Raw genomic sequence first — 26,225 nt, 5'->3', positions numbered from 1 at the left:
CAATTTTCTGCCAGTGTATAGCAAACCCCACAGCTCAAATCAATGAAGAATTTAGTATTTTTAACATATTGCTTAAGCTGGAACCAGCAGCTATATAGGCCTAATTTTTAATCCAAACATGTGATAGAGGTTTACCACCAGGAGAAGCAGACTGTAAATAAAAGACTGTGCTACTGAAAACTGTTAGTCTGACTTTGGATTGTAAATATGTTTCCATTTGTCACTTCTGTATTTGTATATGGCTCAAACTATTTGTTATGAAAGCAAAACAAACAAACTGATGTTGTATAAATTGATTCAGGATTATTTACTTCGAGTCCAGAAATCATAGCTGTCTCATCAGATCCAGTTGTGACATTAGCTATAGTTTCCGCGGAGGGTACTTGGTTCTGTATGACAGCACAGCTTTTAGGTTGAATTCAAGCGCTTGAGTACAGCCTGATAATTAGAGGCCTGCAAACATGTTTGCTGATCAACTTTGGAAGTAAAAGTACAGACAGCTATAGAAGACACAGGACACGAGATGGGTTCATTATTTCCATGTAACAATCCGTAACTCTGTAATTAATGAATGTGCCATTTAATCTTGGCTGCAGCCAAGATTAAATGGCACATTCATTAAATGGCTAAAATGGGTTGGCTGCCGTTCAGCATTTAGCACAAGTCAGCTTTTGATCAGAAAGTTTTCTGGTTTGATCCCTGGCTGCTCCAGTCTGCAGGCGAAATATCCTTGGACAAGATTGTAATCCCAAGCTGCTTTCTGATGCATCCATTGGAGTGTGAATGCTTTATAGAGTTTGTGAAACAGTTGTACGTGTGGTCAGATTGTTTTGTATTTGTGTGTGGATTGAAGCACATGTCTGAGAGCACATCAATCACTGCACATATTTTTTAAAATCTTAGTTTAAATAAAGTTTTTGATTATTTATTATAAAAAAGAGATGATATATATATAATGCAGTGGGCACTCTACCAGCTAACATGTCAGTTAATTTGACACATTGATTTATTTATCATTTCTTTTTCTCTCTCAGCTTTTCAGCTCCATATTTTTGCCATTTCTTCCACACTCAACTCTGTTCTACAAGGTGAGCCCACAGTTAATGTAGGAGAGGGCAGGTGGCATTAAGAGATTTGATTGGGCAATCTAGGGCCCAGTTAGTTCTTCCTTTTGGTGAAAGCTGGGCTCTTCAGTTCAGCATGGCACAGCTCCAAAGATTCTGCAACATCAAACCCTCTGTCTGCTAATGTTACATCACCTGGGCTGAGGCAGTCCAGGTAATTTCAACAGTTTCTTGAAATTAGTTAATTCAGACATAAACAGAGTGACAGTTTACAGATTCAAACATGTCTCAGAGAAAACAGAAAAAAACAGTAAAGCCCAACTCTCCTCTTTGTGATCAGGAAGACAAAATTCAACTTCCTGATCAAGTAGACAAATCATTCAACCAGCTTCTAGAAAAGGAAGATATTCAAAAGTTGAAAGAAATGGAACTCCTAGACATGCAGGGAAGAAACTTTGAGCTCCAAGCAAAGCTTGATAAAGCACTAGAAAAACTAGTGCTGAAGGACAAAAAGAATCAGGAGCTGCAAGTAAAGCTTGATGAAAGACCGCACACAAATGAAGAGTTTCTTCAAGAAAAAAGGCTACAGGAGATAAAACAGAAGGAAATGGATTTCAAGCTCCAGGACATGGAGAAACACAACAAAGGCTTGCAAATCAAGCTTAATGAAGCTCTGCAAAAAAAATTAAGAACTCCTCCAAGAAAAACAACAACAGGACATGAAGCAGTGCAAACTCCAAGGCATGGAGGAAAAATACAAAGCGCTTCAGGTAAAGCTTGATAAAACACTGAACAAAAATAAAGAGTTGCTTCAAGAACAAAAGCAACAAGAAATTAAACAGAAACAAACGGACTGCAAGCTTGAAGACGTGCAGGAAAAATACACAGCGCTGAAAATAAAACTTGATAAAGCCAGAGGTGGGACCAAGTCATTGTTTTGCAAGTCTCAAGTAAGTCTCAAGTCTTTATCCTCAAGTCTCAAGTCAAGTCTCAAGTAATGTCAGGCAAGTCAGAGTCGAGTCTCAAGTCACTGGTGTAAAAGTCCGAGTAAAGTCACAAGTCTGAAATTTTGAATTTCAAGTCCTTTCAAGTCTTTAAAAAGAAAAAAAAGAAAAAATAATGTTGCAGTTATGCTAAATGTAAATATTAGACCATGTAATTTTTAAATCTGTGTTTTTCTCAACACATGACAAAATAGTGAACTTAGAAAATATACACAAATTGTGAAATTGCACCTCTTTAAAATGCAGCTCAATTAAACCTAGCTCCAAGGATAATTTTCACCGACAGTTCTGAGATAAGCTGCATGTTATTCTTGGATGCGGTTGTAGGACCGGTGTCGTGCCAAAGTAGGTATCCCCGACAGAATTTGTTTCCCCTGTGCTGGGAGCATGCAGGAAGTACTGATGTTTTCATTTTGTGAAAAATTAGTATCGTTACATTACCATTCAGTTTGAGGGTTACAACAGAAAATTATATATTTATTGCTCACGGGGTATCAGATGGGATTATTTTAATAAACCATAAACATTTTGGCTAATAACTATTTTTATTCTCCTGTAACTTTATTATATAAAGAGCTAAATCCTCCAAAGTTTCAGGAGAAATGCGTCATAATAAGAAGTGTTTGTGAACGAAAAATCAGCAATGTGGGATACTGTTTGTCCGTGATTTACACAGGGGGAACAAATTGTGGCAGGACCAGCCTGATATTATTTGTATCCCACTATAACTTCGTTGTATAAAGAGCTAAGATCTCAAAAATGTCAGGAGTAGTCAGTCATTATAAGAAGTGTTTGTAAACTAAAAATCAACAATGTGGGATACTGTTTGTCCGTGATTTGGACAGTCCAGCGTGTGCTCCCGACGCAGGGGAAACAAATTCTGTCGGGGATACCTAGTTTGGCACGATAGTAACTTCAGGTCACTGCAACAAGCCCAGGTACAGTTTACCGACGGATGGGTGCAGGACCTTGAAATGCACCGTGTAGAACGAAAGACCATCGTACGTATCATAAGTTTACCAGTCTCACAAATCGTCTTCATAAATACACAATCGTTAACCGTTTATTAATAGGACCTTTAAGCTCAACGGTAATTAATTAGCAGTGGAAATAATTTCTGGTACGCGTTACAGAAATGTAGCAGTGACAACAATACTGTATGCTGTAATCGTACTGGGCAATTGGTGATACAAAAAACTGTTTTATCCTGTGAATAAAAGTATATGTTTTTGTCAATGTACCAAAATAACAGAAGCGAAACGCAATATTGTGTCAGGACAATTCACTATTTATGCACAACAAACAAAGGAGCGACAATTTCTGTTCAGCGCCAGACTTGCTTGTAACCTATATCACCAATTATGTTATGAAAATGACGCATTAACTACAACAGCAGACTGACCTTTGTGTAAATGCTTGGAGCAGACTAACCTGTGAGCTGGAGGGTTCTGGGACGTTATATTTGGTCTTTGAATGGCTGCAATCCAGGCCACCCGTCGCCTCTTTGTTACTTCGGAAACATGGCTCGAACAATTTCTCTTCAACGACGTAATCCGATAACAATCGATCTCTTTACCCGTCGGCTTCCCGTGGCTGTCATGCGACCGGCTATTGCAGTTAATAATACAACAGCTTCTTGCCATTTTTGTGTTTCTTTTTTATCGCTGTGATTTCAATTGAAAGCCTGCGTGCGCTCGTACCTCTTGCCACGAGTTCCCAGAATCCTTTGCGGTTTTACCCCTGAATGACGTCACATTTTCAATCTCTATATAATATGTATGTTAAATTTTATATTTGGGGTGAAATATCAAGTCTTTTCAAGTAAACCGGTTCAAGTCCAATTCAAGTCCCAGGTCATTGGTGTAAAAGTCCAAGTCAAGTCACAAGTCTTAGAACATTTTTTCAAGTCAAGTCTAAAGTCATAAAATTAATGACTCGAGTCTGACTCGAGTCCAAGTCATGTGACTCGAGTCCACACCTCTGGTTGTTTATGATCAGTAAAAAATAAAACAAACAGTGGGACACAGAGTTTTCTTAAAAATAAACACATGAAAAAAGTCTTTGGTATATTATCTTAATTGCCTCTAGATGCTCCCAGGGCTAGGACTCAGCTATCTCCAGCATGGACTGCAGGATGGAAGCAACAACAATAAAGAGGATGATAGAGAGGAGGAAGGCTCTGTGGATGACCTGCAGCTCAATGAGGCCAGTTTGGACAGCAAGGATTAGCAAGGTGATCCCTTCAGTCATCCCCCTGCACAGAGAGGAAGCAACCTATTATGCTACAATATAGTCTTTGTGCCAGCGAGGCTTGTACTTGACGCGTGGCAGTCTTCTGGCAGTAGGTGAGCCAGTCTGAGTGTGGTGCAGCCTAGCAGTGTCAGCGTTCTTTTCAGTCACTGGGCGACAGCGTGCTAGATGAGTGGCATTCCAACTCTTTCCATCACTCAGCAAGAAGGCATTCAAGCCTTTGGCTTTTGTTACTGTTACAGGAGGGGTAAATCTGGGATGTCCTTTGGGAACATGGTGGGGTTTCCTTATCCTCACACTCTCTCCTGGTAGAAAAGAAGGTTTCCGTGCGTGACGCCTACCATCAGTGTAACGTTGCATTTTCAACTGATATTTCCGAACTGAGTGATGTGCAACGTATCCAGTGGAGACACAGCAGGAGGCAAAGGGAGTACATCCAGTATAGTACGCATCTTCCTGCCACACAGGAGTTCTTAGGGAGAGGGAAGTAGAGGGAAGTAGTTGCATGCGGTGTTGCACAGTAAACTTGAAGCCAATCCAGCACAGTCGCCTTCCATGGTTTCGACTGCTGGATTGATGTCTGGATACAGGTGCGGAGGGCACGATGAAACCGTTCGATTGCTCCGTTTGCAGCTGGGTAGTAGACAGATGTTCTGCTGTGGGAGATGCCTCTATTCTGGAGGAATGAGGTGAACATTACAGAGGTGAACTGTGCACCATTGTCAGTTATGATGTTCTCTGGGTTGCCATGACGACTAAAGACAGATGAGAGGAACTGAATGACATCATCAGTAGTAGCATAAGGTGAAAAGGCAAGCTCAGGCCATTTGGAGTAGTAGTCAGTCAATGTTATGACGTATCTACAAGCAGGTATTGCAGTATCAAAAGGCCCAACAATGTCAAGACCAAGTTTTTTCCACGGTCCATCAGGCAGTGGGACGGGTTGGAGAGGAGCAGGATTAGTATGTGCAGTTTTGTCATTGGACTGGCAAAGGAGGCATGAGGTTATGGCAGACTGAACTTGCGAGTCCATTTTTGGCCACCAGTAGAGATCTCTTAATCTTTGTTTTGTGCGCACAATGGTGACTTTCATGTGCCAGTGCAATCAGTTTAGGTCTCACTGAAAGTGGTGCAATGAGCCTTGAGCCTCTGAGAACATAATCACTTAGGGTTGAGAGTTCATTACGGATTTTGTAGTAAGGTGCAAGCGTGACATCAAGTGCTTTGATTGAGGCAGGCCAGCCACTTTGTATTTGTGAACGCAAAGCAACCAGTTCAGGGCAAGTTGAACAGGCAGAGTCAAAGCCCGCAACTGGAAGTGAGGACATGGCAGCAGAAACTTGGGCTACCATTTCATGATCTGAATCTGATGTGGAATGGGAAGAAACGGGCAGGGGCAGGCGAGAGAGACAGTCAGCTGTATAGTTCTGAGAACCTGGGCGGCAAATAACATCATAGTCAAAACACAGGAGGCGGGCAGACCAGCGGGCGATGCGCATGCCAACCCTATTAAACCCTTTGGTGCTCAGCAGCGTTGTCAGAGCTTGGTGGTCTGTCCGCAGAGTGAAACGTCGGCCCCACAAATACGTTCTCCATTTCTCTGCAGCCCACACACAAGCATAAGCTTCTTTTTCAACAGTTGAGTACTTTTGATCTGTTGCAGGCAGTGTGCGGGAAGCAAACGCCACAGGTTTTTCTGTGCCATCAGGTTGCACTTGAGCAAATACAGCACCAAGCCCATAGTCACTTGCATCAGTAGAGATCACAACACGCAAGGCAGGGTCAAACAGTGCCAGTGCAGGACTATTCACCAGGAGTTTTTTTACTTCTTCAAAGCTCGCTTGTGCACCTGAAGTCCATGTGAAAGTGTTCTTGTCGTTAGCACAGGCACACATAGGGGCTACAACAGTTGCAAAGTTTGGCAAAACTTGGAGTACCATGACACCAAGTCCAAGAAGGATCTCAAACTGAGGGAACTGGGGAGGATTAAAGGGGCAGCACAGCAGCGTTTTGGAAAACAGTGTAAAGGCTTTTCAGGAAGCTTTTAGGACGCTGTGAAAATACTGAATTTGAATAGTGGAGGCTAGAAGTAGTGAATGTATCCTTCCTCTCTATCATTAGATGGAGAGAGTGTACAAAGGCCGGCATAGTGGGTCTGTGGCCACTCTTGCTTGCACTTTTGCGTGTCCGTCAGCCAGCTGTGGAGAAGAGCAAAGTTTTTACATGCTGTAGAATAAGGAGGGGATGTTTTTCTCATTATCATTTAATATTTTAATATGTCATTATTAGTTCCTTAGAAGTATATAACCAGCTTTGCATTAAGCATAAATTGAAGTTTTTGATCTTATATTATTCTTTGCATTACAGTGATGGTGATAACTTTAATTTGATCTTTCTTACAGGTACCAGAATAATAACATGATTTTCCATTGCAGTTTGTTGCTCATTCTAGAGTTGTGCTCAAGGTAATTAAAGGTTAAAAGCTACAGCCAGCGCGAGTCTGGCTGATCTATGGAGGGCAAAGGCTTTGAGCTTGGAAGGCCGCACGCGCTTACACAGCACTTATAAGATGTCATTCTTGGTGATTTTGTGCTTAGTCATGTTTTAATATGTTTTAAGTAGAAGTAGCTGATCCAGAAATATTCATTTAATATTATATACTTGATTTAGAGCAATACACACTGATGGTCTTAATAAATGAAAGAGTCCTTGTAGTTGCCATGTTGTGTCTCAGCAGGGTACAGACGGTTCCAGGAGAAGGGGGGCAGTTAGCGTCTGCCCTCGGGAAGGAGACAATGTTATTCTTTGTGTTAAATAAAATTGTCAACATTGATTGTATTACACCTGTCACTACGCATGAGGGGGCGTTCTAATACCCTGATTTCATAAAACTATGGAAATGTGTTTTTTGAGATGAGATCTGAGACTGTCTGCATACAGTGTCCATCTCCCACGTGTGTGATCATTAAATCATCGTTTGACTCAACCCGACCGGACCAGTGTTGTTATTGTGGGTTTTTCCTCTGGTGTCCATCTCCAATATTTTTGAACCATAACATTTTGGGGGCTCGTCCGGGATCCCGGAAAAACCCACCACGTTCACTGTGTGGCAGGACAACGTTGCACTGTCTGGTGCTGCTCTCAAGGTTGAATATGTTGCTCCAGTGTCTACTAAGAAAGGCAATTCTGTCCCTTCTATAGTCATTAACAGCATGGGATCTGCCACCACCATACTGTTTGGTCCCTCCGGGTCCCTTCAGTACTGGTCCTCCCTCCAGTCAGCCACTGGATACTGCGCGGCTGGTGCTGCACTCGGGTTTGGGGCCTGATATGCTCCCCTAGAGCCACCTCTTGCTCTCGGAGCTCCACGTGCCTGGGATTGGTAGCCTCGTCTTTGATTGTTCTGACGACGTTCTGGGCAATCTCTGCTCCAATGACCCTCTGCTCCACACCTCCAACAGACATTCCAAGGCACACTGCTGAGATTCCCCGTGTCACGAGCTCTTTGTACTCCCCCCGCTGAGCCACCACGCCCTCTGTACGATCCACCGGTTCCCCAATTCCCTGTGGGTTGGTTCTGCCTTGGTGCATTGGCGGGCCATCCGTCATTAGTGCAGGGACCCGGGCCACTATCTGGCCATTCAGGCCCAGGACCAGGCTGGGTCGCAACTATCATAATTTTTTCTGTTTTTTCTTTTTCCTCTTTTTTCTTTTCGCTGGCTTTGTTTCTGGCCTCCACCAACTGTAGTTTGAGTAGAGACGCTTGTGCCTCCTCCAACTCTTTTTTCTGCTTGTTCGCCCTGTCCTGCTCCAGCTGCAAACGATGTGAGACGTGTCTTTCCCACTGCACCGAATCTGCTACGGCAAAATCTGGGTTTTTCTGTAGATCTTCTGTGACCTGGTTTGGCAGCCCTGCCAGCACCGCTGAGCGAAACCATGCCCGATGTTCACCTTCTCTACCCGGATGGGTACCTGTTTCTAACAACCACTGATCTCTGGCTTTTTCTAAAAACTCTCTAGGTGTGTTTTGGGGGTCCCAAATTATTTTAGGTATGGCTCCTGTATTAGGGGTTGGGTACTTTTCACGGACTGCGTCAGACAAAGCACATTGCACTTCATGGTAAGGCAAATCATTTGCATGGCGAGTTGTGCGAGCTATAGCCTCTACATCTGCTAGCCCACCACCGAGCATACACCGCGCAGAAATGGCGCGAAAATCGCCAATCGCAAGCTCCTCTCCTTCTGTTAGTCTGCCTAATTCACGCAACCACCTTGCTCCTCCCCCAGTTATAGGTGGAAGCTGTTTAACCAATGCCTCCAAATCTCTTACTTTGTATGCGCGGTACACTGGTTCATTTTTTGCACCAGCCACTAAAGGCAAATTATAATGAGTACCCGCAGCTTTTTCTGCTTTGGTCACAGTTTTACACTGTCCCAATTTTCCCTTGCCTTTTGAACTCTTAAAAATAGGCCTTCTCTGTCCCTGCTCTTTTTTCACCTGTCTTGACCTAAGATTCCTGGCTATACTTGGCTCTGACGCGACTCCTCCTCTGTCGTTATCTTCATCATCTTCTTCCTCCTCTGTGGTAGATGAATCTTTGTCGCTCTCCTCTTCTGCCATGCTTTTGGTCATTTTGTCCTTTACGATCTTCAGTGTATTTAATACTTCCAATAGCCCTTGCGGGGCTTCAAGCATTCGTCCGAATACTTCTCCTGCCCATGTGTCTGACTTGGCCATTGCTTTGGAGTGTTTTGACCTGGTTTGGGCCTGCTCTTCTCTTGCTGGTGTTGGCAGTCCGATGAAAGCCGGTTGTGCCATCCTTTCCACCGGTGAAATCATTTCCTCGTTTGTTGGGGTCCAATCCGCTTCTCCAGTCTGGTCTGGCAGGCTTTCTCTTGATGCTTCGGCTTTTGGCCTGTCTCCTCCCTCATGTGAACAAGAAGGCAAAGGCAAGCCTTCCTCTGCGGCTGATGTTATCACTTTCCCTTCCCCATTCAGGGACTGACATTTAACTGTCATAGGCCCTTCATTATGAAACACCCGTGGTGCTCTGGTGTATTCAACATCAGCTACTCCTCCCACAACCACTGCCGTCTGTCCATCAGGGCCTTGAACTTGTCCTCCTCTGAGGGTCATTACAGGCATGACATATTGTCGTCCTACGGCATTAGATGTTAACGTGGCCCAAGGAAGAATCTCTGCTGTGTGATACTTGTTAGCATCTCCTGGTTTTGGAATCCAGTTCTTCATTTGGTTTTCCAGCTTCTTATTTTGGTCTTTCAGTTGTTTCAAAGCCTCCATTATGCTTTCCATATCTTCTGTTTCAGGTGTGTCATCCTCCTCCATCCAGGAAGATGCTCCATTCCACAAGAACATCCACTTGCAATACTTTGCATGAGTTTGCTGTAGTTTCTTGATTTGTTGTTTAATCTTCCAGTTAATTGAACGTTTCTCTGCCTCGGCTTGTAGTTGTTCCAATTGCTGCTCACATCTCTCTCCTTCTATTTTGAGCACAAGACTTAGGGCTATTTTGTCATCCAGCCCTCTCTGTTGGGAAGCAATAAGCTTGTTTAGCTCAGCTTCCATTGCTTTGCCTTCCTTCTCAGCTAACCTTGTTGATCCAGGGGAAGCTAAACGAATAGCTTTTTTTAATTGTTGCTGCTGCTCCTTTAGAGGCTTATAGCCTCTGTGCCCAGTAGGTGTCGTGTTCGGGCCGTCAGCCATTATCCTAGAACACAAGCTTACCTCCCTTTTTTGTGACGTTTTACGGCTCCTCCTTCTGGATCACTCCGCAATGTCTGCCTGTTAGCTTTCAGAAATACTTTCGCTCCTCTTTTTTGTAGCCCAGGCCTCTGGCCAGCCGGTCAAAGCGTCAACACACACTAGCAAATATCTTACACCGCCCGGCCCGGAATCAATCATATCAGTGAAGTCAATAACAATCTCCTCTCCCGGCCTCTCAGGGGGCCGAAACTTACCCACTTCCGGTTTTACTGCTGGCTTAGGATTGTGTGCCCCACAGATTAAGCACATCCTGGCCTTCTCCCTTATCATTCCTCGCAGCTCAGGATGCCACCAATGACACAAATTTCTTTCCATCTGGGCTCTCCCCACGTGGGCAAGTCCGTGGGCTTCATCCACCTTCTGTTCTGCCATTTTGGCTGTCAGCACGGGGCGCCCGTCTGGCCCCCTCCACAAATGTCCATCCTGCCAGGCTCCTTTGTTTTTCCACACCCCCTTTTCCTCTGGGGATGCCTCCTCCTGGGCCCGTTTAACTTCCTCAATCAGGTCAACAGGTATCTCTTCTTCTGATGTTACCTGTATCATTTGTCTCTGTCCTTTGTAGCCTGCGGCCTCCTTTGCGGCTTCGTCTGCTCTCTGGTTTCCTTTTTCCACCATACTGGTTCCTTGAGAGTGAGCTTTGCATTTTATAATGCTCACCTCCTCTGGGTCAGCCAAGGCCTTTTCCAGTTCCTCCATTTCATGTTTGTGGGAGATAGGTGCATTGGTTGCTGTTCTGAATCCTGCTCTTTTCCACTGAGGCAGCTCCACATGCGCTGCTCCAAACGCATATGCCGAATCGGTGTAGATGTTCACTCTCCTGTTCTTGGCTAGTCTCAAAGCTCGAGCTAAGGCTATCACTTCAGCTCTCTGGGCCGACTGCTTTCCCTCAATCCTTCCTGACTCTCTGACCTGATAATCTCCTTCTACTCTGCAGACCACCGCATACCCTGCTTTCAGTCCTCCTTCGTCTCGGTGGCAACATCCATCGGTGAACCAGTCCTCAGCTCCCGGTATGGGTTCGGCCTTCAGGTCCTCTCTAATCTTTTCCTCGATCTGTGCTCTTTTGGCGCAGTCATGTGGTTCCCCTACACCCATTAAATCTGCCATGTTAATTCCTTCATGTGTGAATGTCAAATTTGGGGCCTCTAAGACTTTGCTCAGTCTCTGTTGTGCCCGTGGTGACATACAAAATGCTTGTGAATTTACGTATGCCACTATGCTATGTGTAGTGAGTATTTTTAGTGGGTGTTCTCTCACTACATGTGCTGTTTTTTGGATAATTCTAGCGACCCCTGCTGCATGTTGTGTGCATGTAGGATGCTTTGCTTCTGTTGGATGTAGTTTTACACTAACATACATGAGCACTTCTCTACCCCCCCCTTTTTTCTGAAACAACACTCCATTTACAATTGAGTTTGTTTCAGAAACATCTAAATAGAATGGCTCGTCATAATTGGGTGTGGCTAAATCTGAGGCCCTTGACAAATCCTGTTTTACCCTAATAAATGCGGCTTCAGCTTCAGGCGTCCAAGGCAACTCAGCCTTAAAGTTTCGAACACCAACTTGCTTCATTAGGCCCCTTAAAGGGGCAGTTTTGCCTGCATAATCCGGAATGAACTGCCTGCTGTAACCTGTTAAACCAAGAAAAGAAAGCATTTCTCTCACAGTTCGCGGTTTTGGGTGTGTCAAAATTTGGTCTCTGTGTGTGTTCATCAAACCCACTGATTTGTGTGCGATTACCCGGCCTAAAAAGGTCACTTCAGGGCGAACTAACTGCAGCTTGTCTTTACTTACTTTAAAGCCACATTCCGCCAACCTATTCAACACAACGAACGATGCCGCTGAACAATCCGCTGCTGACGGGGCTGCAATGAGAAGATCATCAACATATTGTATTAATGTACAATCATTAGGCAAATTACATGACGACAGGGCTTCTTTAAGCACCTGATTGAAAATGCCTGGAGAAAGTGCAAAGCCTTGTGGCAAACGTGTGTATCTGAGTTGTTGGCCTCTGTATGTGAATGAAAAAATGTCTCTGAGTGACTCATGCAGAGGAAGACAAAAGAATGCATTTGCCAGGTCAATGCACGTGAACCACTTTTGGTCACATGTGATAGCTGATAAAGCTGTGTACGGATTTGGTACCGGTGCAGTAGTAGAGAGCAATATTTCATTAATGGCTCTCAAATCATGTGCCATACGGTATTTTCCTGTTCCATGTTTCTCCACTGGTAGAATTGGTGTGTTCCACAGTGAGTGAGAGGGCTCTAACACCCCGGCCCTTAGCAGGCCTTCTATTGTTTCTGTAATTCCTGCCTCTGCTTCAGGTTTATGTTTATACTGTGGTCTATTGATTGGTGTGTGTGACTTGAGCTGGAACAAGACAGGAGGACACTTAGCTAGGCCAACATCCGTGGGCCCTTTTGACCATAGACTGTCAGGCAGATTCGACAGTCCAGCAACTGCGTGAGGATGATCTACACACTCCTCACCATGTGTTTTTGAAATTTCTTTATGTTCCAAGATCACTGTATCCTCACAGGCACAAGTTATGCGATAGGTTTTACAATTTGGAGCATAAAATAAGTTAGGAATTTGGGTTCTTTGCCACCCTGTGTCGTCCAGTGCTCGCCTGACCATTGGACCTAGATCACCTGCACCATGACCTTGGTGGACCGCCAATGTAATGTGAGGGGTTGAATTTTCTTCCACATTGTACCAAGGCCGTTGTTCATCAGTTAATTTCACAGCCGCGGCTACACCTTCTGGTCCGATGTAGATGTCATGTGTTTGCACATTCCACGTCTGACCTTCAAGATCAGATTGAAATAATTCACGATAGGTGTCGTCATTCTCTTTATCATAAAACAGGGTAACGTGGTAAGGGTCGCGCGGAGGGGAGTAAACTGCCAAGCTCATTATCCAGGGTCTCCACAGCTGAAATTGCCTCAGAACATCCTCTTTCACTAATCTCCCCCAGTAGATGTTGACTTTTGCTCTTTCACAGTCTTGAAGCAGATATTGAGTCTTTGAACTTGCTCCCAGGCACGGAAAATGCTGGCCCCCTGGCAGAGTCACAGATAATCCATCTGCTGAACATGTGATTGTGGCGCCCAACTTCACGAGCAGGTCCCTGCCCATAAGATTTACTGGCGCTTGCGATGACACCACATAGTTGTGTTTCAAAGTCTGCTTGCCCAGCTTTGTCAAAGCTGGGTCAGTCACTGGCAGAGTTGTCCTATTTCCCCCTATTGGCAAGCTCACGCAAGTAGGGCCGTTTATGCCCCGGAAAGATAATTATACGTGCTTTAAGTTTACCACAGATAAAGTTAAATATCGGTTGGGGGAAATTGACCCCAGTTGGTGTTCGGTCACCCAGATTGGGAGGGCCACCAACAATGTGAGTGATGCAGCCACCCTAATTGGGACTTGGGCTAGGAGCGGGCTGTATTACTATTGCGGGCACAGGACTCTACTGGTACGTGTTCCTCTTGGGAGCGTGGGGACGTGCGCGATGGTGTGACTAGGAGCGCCACTTATGCTAATCGGAAATAAGGTTAAATCAATTCCCTCACACAATACGCGCACTTTGGCAGCCAAGCGCAAAAGACACATTTTGAGATAGAGAGGAATACAAAACACAAATGTTTATGACCCTAGAATGAATTCCCCCACCTGGATCGACTCCGTTGGAGTGCCCAGGGGGGTTCCAAATGAATTTAAACTTATTGATCAAATAGCAGCCGGGTTTGAAAATATTCCAATAATTTCTGCTTTCTTTCCAGTGACTCCAAACAAGAATGTAGATAGGATTAATTATGTTCATTACAATGTACTGAGGCTCTCTAACCTGACCAGAGACGGGTTGGAGGGGCTAGCGGAGCAGGTGGGTCCGACCTCGTTAATGGGAGTGCAGAATAGAATGGCCCTTGACATGTTGTTAGCGGAAAAGGGGGGCGTGTGTGCTATGTTTGCTGACCAGTGTTGCACCTTTATTCCAAACAATACTGCTCCAGATGGGTCGGTAACCAAGGCTCTGGAGGGCCTAAAGAGCCTTTCTGAAACTATGCATGATCACTCCGGTGTTGGTAATCCGTTAGAAGGCTGGCTGACCTCAGTGTTCGGACGGTGGAAGGGGGTCATCGCTTCGGTCATGTTTTCTTTGTCTATTGTGGTGGGTATTATGGTTATTTGTTGTTGTCTCATCCCTTGTGCCAGAAGAATGTTCAAAAGTATGTCTGTGAGGGCAGTGGACCCTGGAGTCATTACTCCAATGTCCATGATGCCTATGATGCATGTGGAGCTGAATGTGTAGGCCAAGGAGGGACACAACTGTTTGTGACCTCTGGATTCTCCAGAGGTCAACAGAGGGAATTGTAGAATAAGGAGGGGATGTTTTTCTCATTATCATTTAATATTTTAATATGTCATTATTAGTTCCTTAGAAGTATATAACCAGCTTTGCATTAAGCATAAATTGAAGTTTTTGATCTTATATTATTCTTTGCATTACAGTGATGGTGATAACTTTAATTTGATCTTTCTTACAGGTACCAGAATAATAACATGATTTTCCATTGCAGTTTGTTGCTCATTCTAGAGTTGTGCTCAAGGTAATTAAAGGTTAAAAGCTACAGCCAGCGCGAGTCTGGCTGATCTATGGAGGGCAAAGGCTTTGAGCTTGGAAGGCCGCACGCGCTTACACAGCACTTATAAGATGTCATTCTTGGTGATTTTGTGCTTAGTCATGTTTTAATATGTTTTAAGTAGAAGTAGCTGATCCAGCAATATTCATTTAATATTATATACTTGATTTAGAGCAATACACACTGATGGTCTTAATAAATGAAAGAGTCCTTGTAGTTGCCATGTTGTGTCTCAGCAGGGTACAGACGGTTCCAGGAGAAGGGGGGCAGTTAGCGTCTGCCCTCGGGAAGGAGACAATGTTATTCTTTGTGTTAAATAAAATTGTCAACATTGATTGTATTACACCTGTCACTACGCATGAGGGGGCGTTCTAATACCCTGATTTCATAAAACTATGGAAATGTGTTTTTTGAGATGAGATCTGAGACTGTCTGCATACAGTGTCCATCTCCCACGTGTGTGATCATTAAATCATCGTTTGACTCAACCCGACCGGACCAGTGTTGTTATTGTGGGTTTTTCCTCTGGTGTCCATCTCCAATATTTTTGAACCATAACAATGCAAAGAGCTGAAGTGAAAAGCAGTGTTCCAAACAATGAAATGTGTCCACTCTTTGTGCTTTTCATGCAGTAATGTTTGATGTTTGAAGCAATTTCTGCTGTTGTCCCATTCCCGGTGAAATCCGCTGTCCCTCCAATCCCGATCCTCTTGCAAAGCAATCAGCATTTGTCAGACGCATCAGTCATTGGCGGTACTCAGACAGGATCCTGGATGACTACACGTCTGGGGTGGCTAAGAGAGCAATTGAAGGATGCCATGTTTACTGAATATGTGCCTAATTTTGTCAGGACATAGCTGGGTCCATTGCTTCTGCGTGCTCTATTTTCACAAGCAAAGGCCTGGCTCTTTCTCCTGGCACCTTCTCAGGTGATCTCCATGCCGTGGCTTCTTCTCAAATCAACGTCTGGACTGTCGCAAAACAGCTGACCGTTGTCGACAGGATTCGAACCTGTGCGGGGAGACCCCAATGGATTTCGAGTCCATCGCCTTGACCGCTCGGCCACAACAACCACATTTGGTTTTGGAGCTACATACTTGAAAGACATACGTCTTCCAAGTCCTACGCCACACGTCTTTCAAGTAGGATGTGCACAACAACGGCCACGCTGGATTGTAAATGCGGTAGCTGCATGACTTTGGTGAGAAAGCTTGTGGTTTTGCAGTTCCGTGAGATCGGTGCAGCACAGCTGCGGTTGAAGCTAGCTGGCTGACATTAGCTTGCTTGTTTGCATGAACAGTAACACACACAGCTGATGATTTTGCCACCGCAAAGAGCTGATCAGTACATGGTTAGTAAAATGTTATCTTCATTCCAAACATTCAGCACAATATTTAAAGTGGAACTGGGTGTCTTTATGAAGAAGTAGCGTGTCCAATCACAGTTTCATGTAAGAAGGTATATGTATGAAGTGATGAGAACTCAAAGCCTGTGTGAACAGTGTCTTTCCACAGCAAACGGTAGCAGCGAGGCCGATGAAGAATGCACCTGGCCTGACATTGTAAGCCTTTGCAGAAAGAGCGGAGAACGTTTTTAGTGTAAAACAGTACGCAGCCCACATGCTTGAACAGCACTGCGAGAAGCAACTGCGATGGCCGGGAATCGAACCCGGGTCAACTGCTTGGAAGGCAGCTATGCTCGCCACTATACCACCATCGCTGTGAAAAACTGCAACATCACTGATTCATTGTCCGGCTTATGAAGCTTTCAGGACAATTAACAAGGTGGGCATTGTGATTACTCGCTTGTCAGGTTCTAAACTGGTCAAAAGGTGGATCACTAAAAAGACTAGTGCTCTCATGCAACTGCACATTTAATCTCATCAGCTAAGCTTCTTTGCTACTCAAGTGTGGCCTCTCACGCATTTAAACTCTTGTGTGATTTTTAGCACCTTGAGAGTCGCAATGGTCACGCGAGTTCTTCAGGTCACAGCAGACAAGGTGCGAATAGGTGTGAATCTGTCTTGGGACGAATCTGGGACGAGGACGTCTTTGGCTCCTCTCTCTAGTTATTGGACTTTGGCAAAAAGGTTTCACGCTTAATTAAAAAATGAGAGCAAGTGTCTGTGTCCCGAATACAAAGTGGGAGCTGGTTCCACAGAGAGGGGCCTGAAAAGTGATGGCTCTGCCTTCCATTGTACTTTTAAATCCCCTCGGAAGACAGCAGTCTGAGAGCAAAGCACTCTGTTGGGATGATATGGCACTGTGAGATCTTGTAGACAAAATTGGGGGTGATTATTCAAGACCTTGTGTGTGTGAGGGCAAGTATTTGGATTTTTATTTGGGATTTAATTGGGAGCCAATGAAGAGAGAAGTCCATATGGGGGAAATATACTCTCTCCTTCCAGTCCCTGACTGTGCTCTGGATGCAGCGTTTTGGAAAATAGTGTAAAGGCTTTTCAGGAAGCTTTTAGGACACTGTGAAAATACTCAATTTGAATAGTGGAGGCTAGAAGTAGTGAATGTATCCTTCCTCTCTATCATTAGATGGAGAGAGTGTACAAAGGCCGGCATAGTGGGTGTACCAGAGCAGGGCTGTGTGTAAAGCACAGCCAGGCAGCTGAACACTGTATTGTTCTCTATTTTGTCCTCTTTGAGCGTGAGACAAGCCACCACAGCTGGCAACACCTGTCAGTGAACACATTCAGGATGAAGATGGGAAGTGAGGAAGAACTGCTGTCAGTGCTGGAAGAGCTCGACCCCCTCCCCATCACTGCGCAGTCTCAGCAGCCCTCACCCACCCCTGCCTCTCCTGTAGATGCCTCTCAAACTGCATCAGTTCAACCCCGAGTTGAATTATTCCAAGACCGAGATGAGCCCATCTGTTTTGCTGAAATCCAAGAAGACATGTGGTCAGTGCTTGACTACCTCCCCGTCTCTCAGCAGTCTAATGTGCTCTCCTCTCCTCATTCACACAACTACTCGACTCCTAAACAAAATCTCATCTGTCCTGCTGATTCCCCTCCATCCAAACTGGCGTCCTCCCCTGTTGCATTCACTGAATTGCCGTCAACAACCCCCATCTTTTGCCAACTAATGAAAAACAATAATTTCACTATAGACGATTGGACCGATTTCAATTGAATTAAACTGTTACTCCTGTTATTTCAACATCTGTCTTTGTGTAAATAAATGAAAAAACAAACAAAAGATGCTTCTGTCATAAGTTACAGCAGGATGAAACAACCTTCATGTAGTTCTTGTTTTTAACACTGCAAACCTTCTTTAGTTCTTTTGTTTCCTTTCATATTCAGCACACATCTGTCAGTGTCCACTAACTGTCAGGGAAAAGCCAGATAAAAACACTGTGGGGTCTTTTGGGACACGTGCTCGTTGGGTTTACTCATAGATATCAGAAATGATCTGTTCTGTATTCAAAGGATACACGAAGGACGTTTGTATTAAATGCAATATAGCGACTGATCATATGCTGCTTTCTTTGGGGGCTTTTCACCACCATGTTACACAAATCCAGTTTCTAACTGAAAAGAAAATCCTTCACCATTTTCTAATCAAATTCCCTGGTTTCCCATGTCAGAGATGTCATGGCTGAAAGGATCATCGCATATTGAGCTCAAAGCTAAACTCTTGTGTAGGGCCTCTTTCCATGTTGCACCATTCATTTTAAAAAGTCCTGGTAACAAGAGACAGAGGTGACTTGATGTATTACAGTTACTTCCCAATTTACAGAAATGATGTGACTTCTGACATTTTCCTAGCAGGAAATGTGCTACTGTGGGACACTGAAAGAATAAACAGCAAGGCACGTTTTGTTTTAATAACTTTTCTTTACTTCATTTGTATGAACTAGGTTTACCTTACAAAATCTTATACTGTATATAATGTTTTATGTTTAATTCATGTCAATGTCAGCTCGTGTTTACTCGGGTGAGCAGTACCGGCCCACAAAGAGAATGCTCTTGGTGGGTTTATGTCGGATGAAGAAGATGAAGTGATGATCAAAGAACATTTCAAAGCCCACACTGAGAAGTTGTTCAGAAAAAGAAGTTGAACCTGACCAAGATGAAATCCAAAATTGGGAATTAATTGTTTTATTGTATTATTTTTAATGTCACATATGGTGCTGTGTAATCCGTGTATGTATTATGTGTCTCTGCTGATGTGTTTCATGCCTCACTTTCATTTTACTGTAATTAGGCTAGTTTTAAGTTTCTTGAGTATTCTGATAAGGATACTGTGTAGTATGATTTGCAAATGAAGAGGAATCAATTAGTCTTAAATTAATTGACTAAGAGAAATGAAGCGTTGGAAGAATGTTATGTTGATGACTATGAGGTTTCTGGGGTTTATTCAATAGAGCAACAACTGTGTGGGATCTTTATACAAATTCTTATATTCTATTTAGAGCTTGCTTTAAAGTATGTTAGCAAAAAAACAGCGCACGCATTCGTTTTCACGATTTTTGTTCTTCTTTAGTCATTGGGTCTTTTTAGGTGGTACCTCCAGGTACCACAAGGGGGGATGTGGTGGATTTTTGTGTGATATGTATAACTATACACTATATATCTATGTGCACTGAACATATATATTTTAACTTTCATGTAGAGTCTTAAGCACAAGACATTTTGCTTCACCATGGTTTATTAAGGTGGTGCAGTAACAGGGCAGTTAATGCTGCTGAGAGTTCTCCTGCATAACTCGCTCTCCAGCTAACTAACCTTCCCTAACGTCTTTCATGCAGCACATGTCTGTATCTATTTTTTCTACTCTTTTACAGAGCATCTTTTTGACTGTCTTGATTTTAATTTGATCTAAAAGGGTTGGATCTCCACATCGTTGGTGCAAGAAGATTATCAGGATGGCTTCAAAATTTGCGACTACAGCCCCTCTTCTGTGGAACCAGCTTCCAGTTTGGATTCGGGAGACAGACACTATCTCTACTTTCAAGATTAGGCTTAAAACTTTCCTCTTTGGTAAAGTATATATTTAGGGCTGGACCAGGTGACCTTGAATCCTCCCTTAGTTATGCTGCAATAGATGTAGGCTGCCGGGGATTCCCATGATGCATTGAGTTTTTCCTTTCCAGTCACCTTTCTCACTCAGTATGAGTTAATAGACCTCTCTGCATTGAATCATATCTGTTATTAACCTCTGTCTCTCTTCCACAGCATGTCTTTTATCCTGTTTTCCTTCTCTTACCCCAACCGGTTGCAGCAGATGGCCCCGCCCCTCCCTGAGCCTGGTTCTGCTGGAGGTTTCTTCCTGTTAAAAGGGAGTTTTTCCTTCCCACTGTCGCCCAAGTGCTTGCTCATAGGGGGTCATATGATTGTTGGGTTGTTCTCTGTATCTATGAAGCACCTTGAGGCGACTTTTGTTGTGATTTGGCGCTATATAAATAAAATTGAATTGAATTGAATTGTGTTAACTTGTGTAGTTACACAAGTTACACAGGCAGAATGCCATGTGAACCCTGTCTCCAGGTGGAAAACAGAATGAGCGATACACCTGCTGTCAGGCCTGCAGGGTTTCTCCCTGTGATGTTCTTCTCTGTCTTGTGGTTGACATTTTTTTTTTTTTACTGGCACAAATAATTTGTGGGGCGTCTTATTGTGACACCTGATTGTTGTAGTATTTTTAAAATGGCTGTGCAAAAAAATAAAAATAAGAACCCCAGATGCATTGCCTGCATTTTTAGATGAATAGTTGTATATAACTTTATTATTTACAAAATTTTTGTTTAATTTTAATTTAAAATAATTACCACTTATATTTGCATTTCAAGTTATGAAAATAATTTACTAAACATGTCTGTGGTTTTTATAGTAAAGAGAAAATATAACTACTACTAGGGTTTTATGTGTTTGTGTGATTTCAGACCAGTTGTTTTAATAACTGTAAATTTGGACGTGTGAGGTTGTGCTGAAAAGAATGATACCAAGAAAGACAAGGTAAAAAAACAACAACAATCAAAAGCAGCCAAAAATGGCCAATTATATTTTGGACCTCAGAATATTGACCCAACAAATCATGAAAAATGAGGTTTCAATAATTGTTTGTGACAGTGCAGCTTTCTGGCAGTAGTAGTAGTCAGTACAATTTGATTTTTTTCTAACAAAAACAGTATGAAACTTAAGTTAGACTTGTGTTTGGAAATGAGCCCCTGCCCAGTGTTGTGTAGCTTTCTGGATTTTATACTTATTGGTTACATATTTATTTATTATACAGGCTATACAGTACACACATTTTATGTAACTGAAATGTTTAATTATGTGGGCTATAGAAAATAATTAAGTTATAGACCATATTTATATGAAACATATGCTTAATGTATATTAATCATATGTAACACCTGCATATGTCTTTAAAACAAGGCTTTGATTTTGCCACCCCATTTGATTTCCATGCCAGCCTGGAAAAATTTCTCTAGATCCGCCCCTGGACCTGTCCTGGACCAGCAACACCAAATCAGTGACTAAAAGAGCTCAGCAGCGACTGCATTTTAAGAGACGACTGAAGAAGGTGCACATCCCCAAACCCATCTTTAATACTTTCTACAGAGGTACCATGCAGAGCATCCTAACCCGCTGCATCACAGTCTGGTATGAAAACTGTCATGCGTCCAATCGCAGAGCCCTCCAGAGGATTGTGTGGACCGCACAGCGTGTTATTGGCAGCTCTCTACCCAGTCTACAGGATATTTACACCTCACTGGGAAAGCCACTAGCATCATGGCTGACCCGCATCACCCTTCCCATCAACTGTTTACCACACTTCCCTCCAGAAGACGACTGCGTCATCAGGAGCAGGTCGGCAAGATTGTGCAATAGCATTTTCCCCCAAAGCAGTTTGGCTCCTGAACACCATGGTTCCCTCCTCTGCACTGAAAACTTCTCCACACACTTCTTGGACTACATAATACTCTCCTCTAATTATTATTACTATTATGATGTGAACATTTTGTGCACTTAAATCTTACTGTGCTAATGACCCCTGCATCAGCACCTTGTTTGGAATAGCAGTGGAGAAGACATAGATTCAATGCTGCAGACGTCTGAGCAAAGAAAGCTTCTAGAAGAGTAAAGACTAGCTAGAAGAATGAAGATTCACAGAGTAAATGTGAAAATTCATCACAGGGCTCTATGCACTTGATTAACTGACCATGAGCAAGTTTGCTAGTCTGGAGCATTCAGATCCACCACAAAGACTGTTCAGTGCTCACAGAAACTGCACAATACCCAAGAGCTGCATCTGAGCCTCTACAGGCCTTAAACAGCATGTTAATGTTCAAGACAGTTTAATTAGAAAAAGACAAAACAAGTATGGTTGGTCTGGAAGGGCCGCCAGGAGAAAGCTTCTTGTCTCTAAAGAGAACACAACAACTCAGTTGAGGTTTGCAAATTTGCCCTTGAAAGCTTCTGGAGCAACATATTTTTAAAAGATGAGACTAAAGTGGAGGTTTGGTCATAATGCACAGCAGTAACTTCAGCAAAAATCAAACACAGCACAAACACCTCAAATCCACTGTCAAGTACGCTGGTTCAATTGTGGTGATTTGAGCTTGTTCTGCAGACACAAGCAATAAGCACCTTGCAGTCCACGAACTCCTCTGTATGCCAAAGTTTTCTAGAGTCAAATGTGAGGCCGTCTGTCCAACAGCTAAAGCTTCTCCTAAATTAGGCCATGCAACAGGATAATGAGCCCAAGCACAGCAGCAAATCTACTGCATGGAAGTCCAGACCTCAACCTGACAGAAATGCTGTGTATAAAGAAATGCTTGCAAATGTTGATGAATTGAAGTTATTGCTGCTAACTGCTGCTTCTGTAACCGACTCAATCATAGAATGATTATGATATTGAAAAAGACAAATGCCTGAATCCTAAATTGTGGATATCCTTTTGTTGTGATCTAAAATGTAACACTAAATGTGATTAAAACACTAAAAATCTGGACTCTTGGGCTCAACAACTGCAAGGATCACCAGCCCGAGGAAAACACAAAATACACATGACCCCGTGACAAAGACAATTCATTCTTGAATGAAGACATTGATCTGACTTTTTAAAATTTTGCCAATTGTGTTTATTATTAAATTATTGAGGAAATAGAAAGGGGGGGAGGGGTTGTAAAGAAGAAGGTAAAGGAAAGGGATAGAAAGGAGGAAAGAGATAGAGGAGAGAAAACCCCAACAATCCCCTCTGAGCAAGCACTAGGTGCGACAGTGGATAGGAAAAACTCCCTTTAAAGGAAGAAACCTATGACAGAACCAGGCTCTAGAGGGGGCAGTCAACTGTCGGGACTGGTTGGGGGGTGAGGGTGAAAAGAGAGAGGGGGGGGGAGGAGATGGGACAGGTGATAGGAGTTAAAGGGAGACAGGGGAGGGAGAGGTGTCAGGAGAGAAAGGGAGAGAAAGAGAGAGGAGAGGTGAAAATTAAGATGGAACAGACGAGGTGACATTAGCAGTAGAAAAAGTAGAAAAAGTAGAAAAAGCAGGAGTGTCCCTCCTCCAGAAGAAGCAGAAGCGTTTTTTCTTCTTTTCCATGAGCTTTTCCACGAGCACTTTTTTCTCTAGGATGAGGGTTCTCAACTGATCGATTGTTTCTGCATTCTCCTGCTCAAGTCTCTTGCATGTTTTCTCCACTTCTTCTAATTTGGCTTGTTTGTCTTCGAGCCTTTCTTTCATTTCTTTAGATGTTGCCTCCTGCATTAGCTTTGCCTCGTGCAGCTCTGTATAACTCTGTTGTAATTTGTTGTGCGTGTCTTCCAACTGCTGACTTCTGCTCTCGATTTCTTGAAGTGAACACTGCAGGTCTTCGTTTGTTTTCTCTAGTTGTTGCTTTAGCACCTGCATCTCAGTGTTTTTGCACTTCACGTTGTCTGAAAGTTCCTCGACTTCTGTGTTTTTTCTCAGCATGTCATTGAGCTTACTCTGCATCTCTGAGCAGGTTTTGCAGTTTTTCCTTTTCCTCTTCCAGTTCAGGTGTTTTGTAGTTCAGTTTGTTATAAAGTTCTTGCAGGTTTTGGTTTTTCCTCTCAAAGTCCTGGAGAATTTCTTTGTCTTCTTTCTGCTTTATTTCCTGTTGTTCTTGGTCTTGAAGCAGCTCTTGATATTTGTGCAGTGTTTCATCAAGCTTTACCTGCAGCGCTCCGTATTGTTCCTGCACACCTTGGAGTTGGCACTGCGTGTCTCTCTGGTCCAGTTTTTCTTTCTCTTCAAGGATTTCTTTATTCTTTTGCAGAGCTTCATCAAGCATTACTTGCGAGCCTTCGTTGTGTTTCTCGATGTTCTGAAGTTTGCAATCCAGATGTTTCTGTTTCATGTCTTGCTGTTCTTTCTCTTGAAGGAAATCTTTATTTCTTTGCAGTGCTTTATCAAGTTTCATTTTCAGCGCTGTGTATTTTTCCTGCACGTCTTCAAGCTTGCAGTCCGTTTGTTTCTGTTTAATTTCTTGTTGCTTTTGTTCTTGAAGCAACTCTTTATTTTTGTTCAGTGTTTTATCAAGCTTTACCTGAAGCGCTTTGTATTTTTCCTCCATGCCTTGGAGTTTGCACTGCTTCATGTCCTGTTGTTATTTTTCTTGGAGGAGTTCTTTAATTTTTTTGCAGAGCTTCATTAAGCTTGATTTGCAAGCCTTTGTTGTGTTTCTCCATGTCCTGGAGCTTGAAATCCATTTCCTTCTGTTTTATCTCCTGTAGCCTTTTTTCTTGAAGAAACTCTTCATTTGTGTGCGGTCTTTCATCAAGCTTTACTTGCAGCTCCTGATTCTTTTTGTCCTTCAGCACTAGTTTTTCTAGTGCTTTATCAAGCTTTGCTTGGAGCTCAAAGTTTCTTCCCTGCATTTCTAGGAGTTCCATTTCTTTCAACTTTTGAATATCTTCCTTTTCTAGAAGCTGGTTGAATGATTTGTCTACTTGATCAGGAAGTTGAATTTTGTCTTCCTGATCACAAAGAGGAGAGTTGGGCTTTACTGTTTTTTTCTGTTTTCTCTGAGACATGTTTGAATCTGTAAACTGTCACTCTGTTTATATCTGAATTAACTAATTTCAAGAAACTGTTGAAATTACCTGGACTGCCTCAGCCCAGGTGATGTAACATTAGCAGACAGAGGGTTTGATGTTGCAGAATCTTTGGAGCTGTACCATGCTGAACTGAAGAGCCCAGCTTTCACCAAAAGGAAGAACTAACTGGGCCCTAGATTGCCCAATCAAATCTCTTAATGCCACCTGCCCTCTCCTACATTAACTGTGGGCTCACCTTGTAGAACAGAGTTGAGTGTGGAAGAAATGGCAAAAATATGGAGCTGAAAAGCTGAGAGAGAAAAAGAAATGATAAATAAATCAATGTGTCAAATTAACTGACATGTTAGCTGGTAGAGTGCCCACTGCATTATATATATATCATCTCTTTTTTATAATAAATAATCAAAAACTTTATTTAAACTAAGATTTTAAAAAATATGTGCAGTGATTGATGTGCTCTCAGACATGTGCTTCAATCCACACACAAATACAAAACAATCTGACCACACGTACAACTGTTTCACAAACTCTATAAAGCATTCACACTCCAATGGATGCATCAGAAAGCAGCTTGGGATTACAATCTTGTCCAAGGATATTTCGCCTGCAGACTGGAGCAGCCAGGGATCAAACCAGAAAACTTTCTGATCAAAAGCTGACTTGTGCTAAATGCTGAACGGCAGCCAACCCATTTTAGCCATTTAATGAATGTGCCATTTAATCTTGGCTGCAGCCAAGATTAAATGGCACATTCATTAATTACAGAGTTACGGATTGTTACATGGAACTCAAAAGAAATAATGAACCCATCTCGTGTCCTGTGTCTTCTATAGCTGTCTGTACTTTTACTTCCAAAGTTGATCAGCAAACAGTTTGCAGGCCTCTAATTATCAGGCTGTACTCAAGCGCTTGAATTCAACCTAAAAGCTGTGCTGTCATACAGAACCAAGTACCCTCCGCGGAAACTATAGCTAATGTCACAACTGGATCTGATGAGACAGCTATGATTTCTGGACTCGAAGTAAATAATCCTGAATCAATTTATACAACATCAGTTTGTTTGTTTTGCTTTCATAACAAATAGTTTGAGCCATATACAAATACAGAAGTGACAAAAGGAAACATATTTACAATCCAAAGTCAGACTAACTATTTTCAGTAGCACAGTCTTTTATTTACAGTCTGCTTCTCCTGGTGGTAAACCTCTATCACATGTTTGGATTAAAAATTAGGCCTATATAGCTGCTGGTTCCAGCTTAAGCAATATGTTAAAAATACTAAATTCTTCATTGATTTGAGCTGTGGGGTTTGCTATACACTGGCAGAAAATTGTAGAGTAAATGGTGAAAACGAACAAACCAAATAACAAGATCCTTGAATTCCATCTTTTTTATTAACAGAAACTCCAACAAATTTGTGCCCAATTGATGATGTT

At 42.9% G+C, this 26,225-nt stretch overlaps 1 protein-coding gene, 2 non-coding genes and 1 pseudogene across 3 annotated transcripts; all 4 read right to left on the bottom strand.

The window, feature by feature from the left end:
• Positions 1-7,574: 7,574 nt before the first annotated feature.
• LOC147322610 (uncharacterized) lies at positions 7,575-10,043 on the bottom strand. Its single transcript, XM_086307044.1, has one exon. The coding sequence runs from the start codon at positions 10,041-10,043 to the stop codon at positions 7,575-7,577; it is 2,469 nt and encodes an 822-aa protein (XP_086163170.1).
• Positions 10,044-15,742: 5,699 nt separating this feature from the next.
• trnas-cga (transfer RNA serine (anticodon CGA)) lies at positions 15,743-15,824 on the bottom strand. The gene has a single exon. It is a non-coding gene; the product is annotated as a tRNA-Ser (tRNA).
• A 575-nt stretch (positions 15,825-16,399) lies between these two features.
• trnag-ucc (transfer RNA glycine (anticodon UCC)) lies at positions 16,400-16,471 on the bottom strand. Its single transcript has one exon. It is a non-coding gene; the product is annotated as a tRNA-Gly (tRNA).
• Positions 16,472-23,201: 6,730 nt separating this feature from the next.
• LOC147322607 (uncharacterized) lies at positions 23,202-24,766 on the bottom strand (annotated as a pseudogene).
• Between the last annotated feature and the right edge of the window lie 1,459 nt (positions 24,767-26,225).

This window comes from Aulonocara sp. 'chitande type north' Nkhata Bay, linkage group LG9 (assembly GCF_057382095.1).
Source record: "Aulonocara sp. 'chitande type north' Nkhata Bay isolate Kocher_YH1m ecotype deep benthic linkage group LG9, A_spYH_male_GT1.1, whole genome shotgun sequence".
NCBI classification, from domain to species: domain Eukaryota; kingdom Metazoa; phylum Chordata; class Actinopteri; order Cichliformes; family Cichlidae; genus Aulonocara; species Aulonocara sp. 'chitande type north' Nkhata Bay.
This window is presented reverse-complemented; position numbering and strand designations above follow the sequence as displayed.

What these genes read in the sequence shown, in the direction of transcription:
- LOC147322610 (XM_086307044.1), bottom strand. Translation starts at nt 10,043, where the DNA reads ATGGCTGACGGCCCGAACACGACACCTACTGGGCACAGAGGCTATAAG.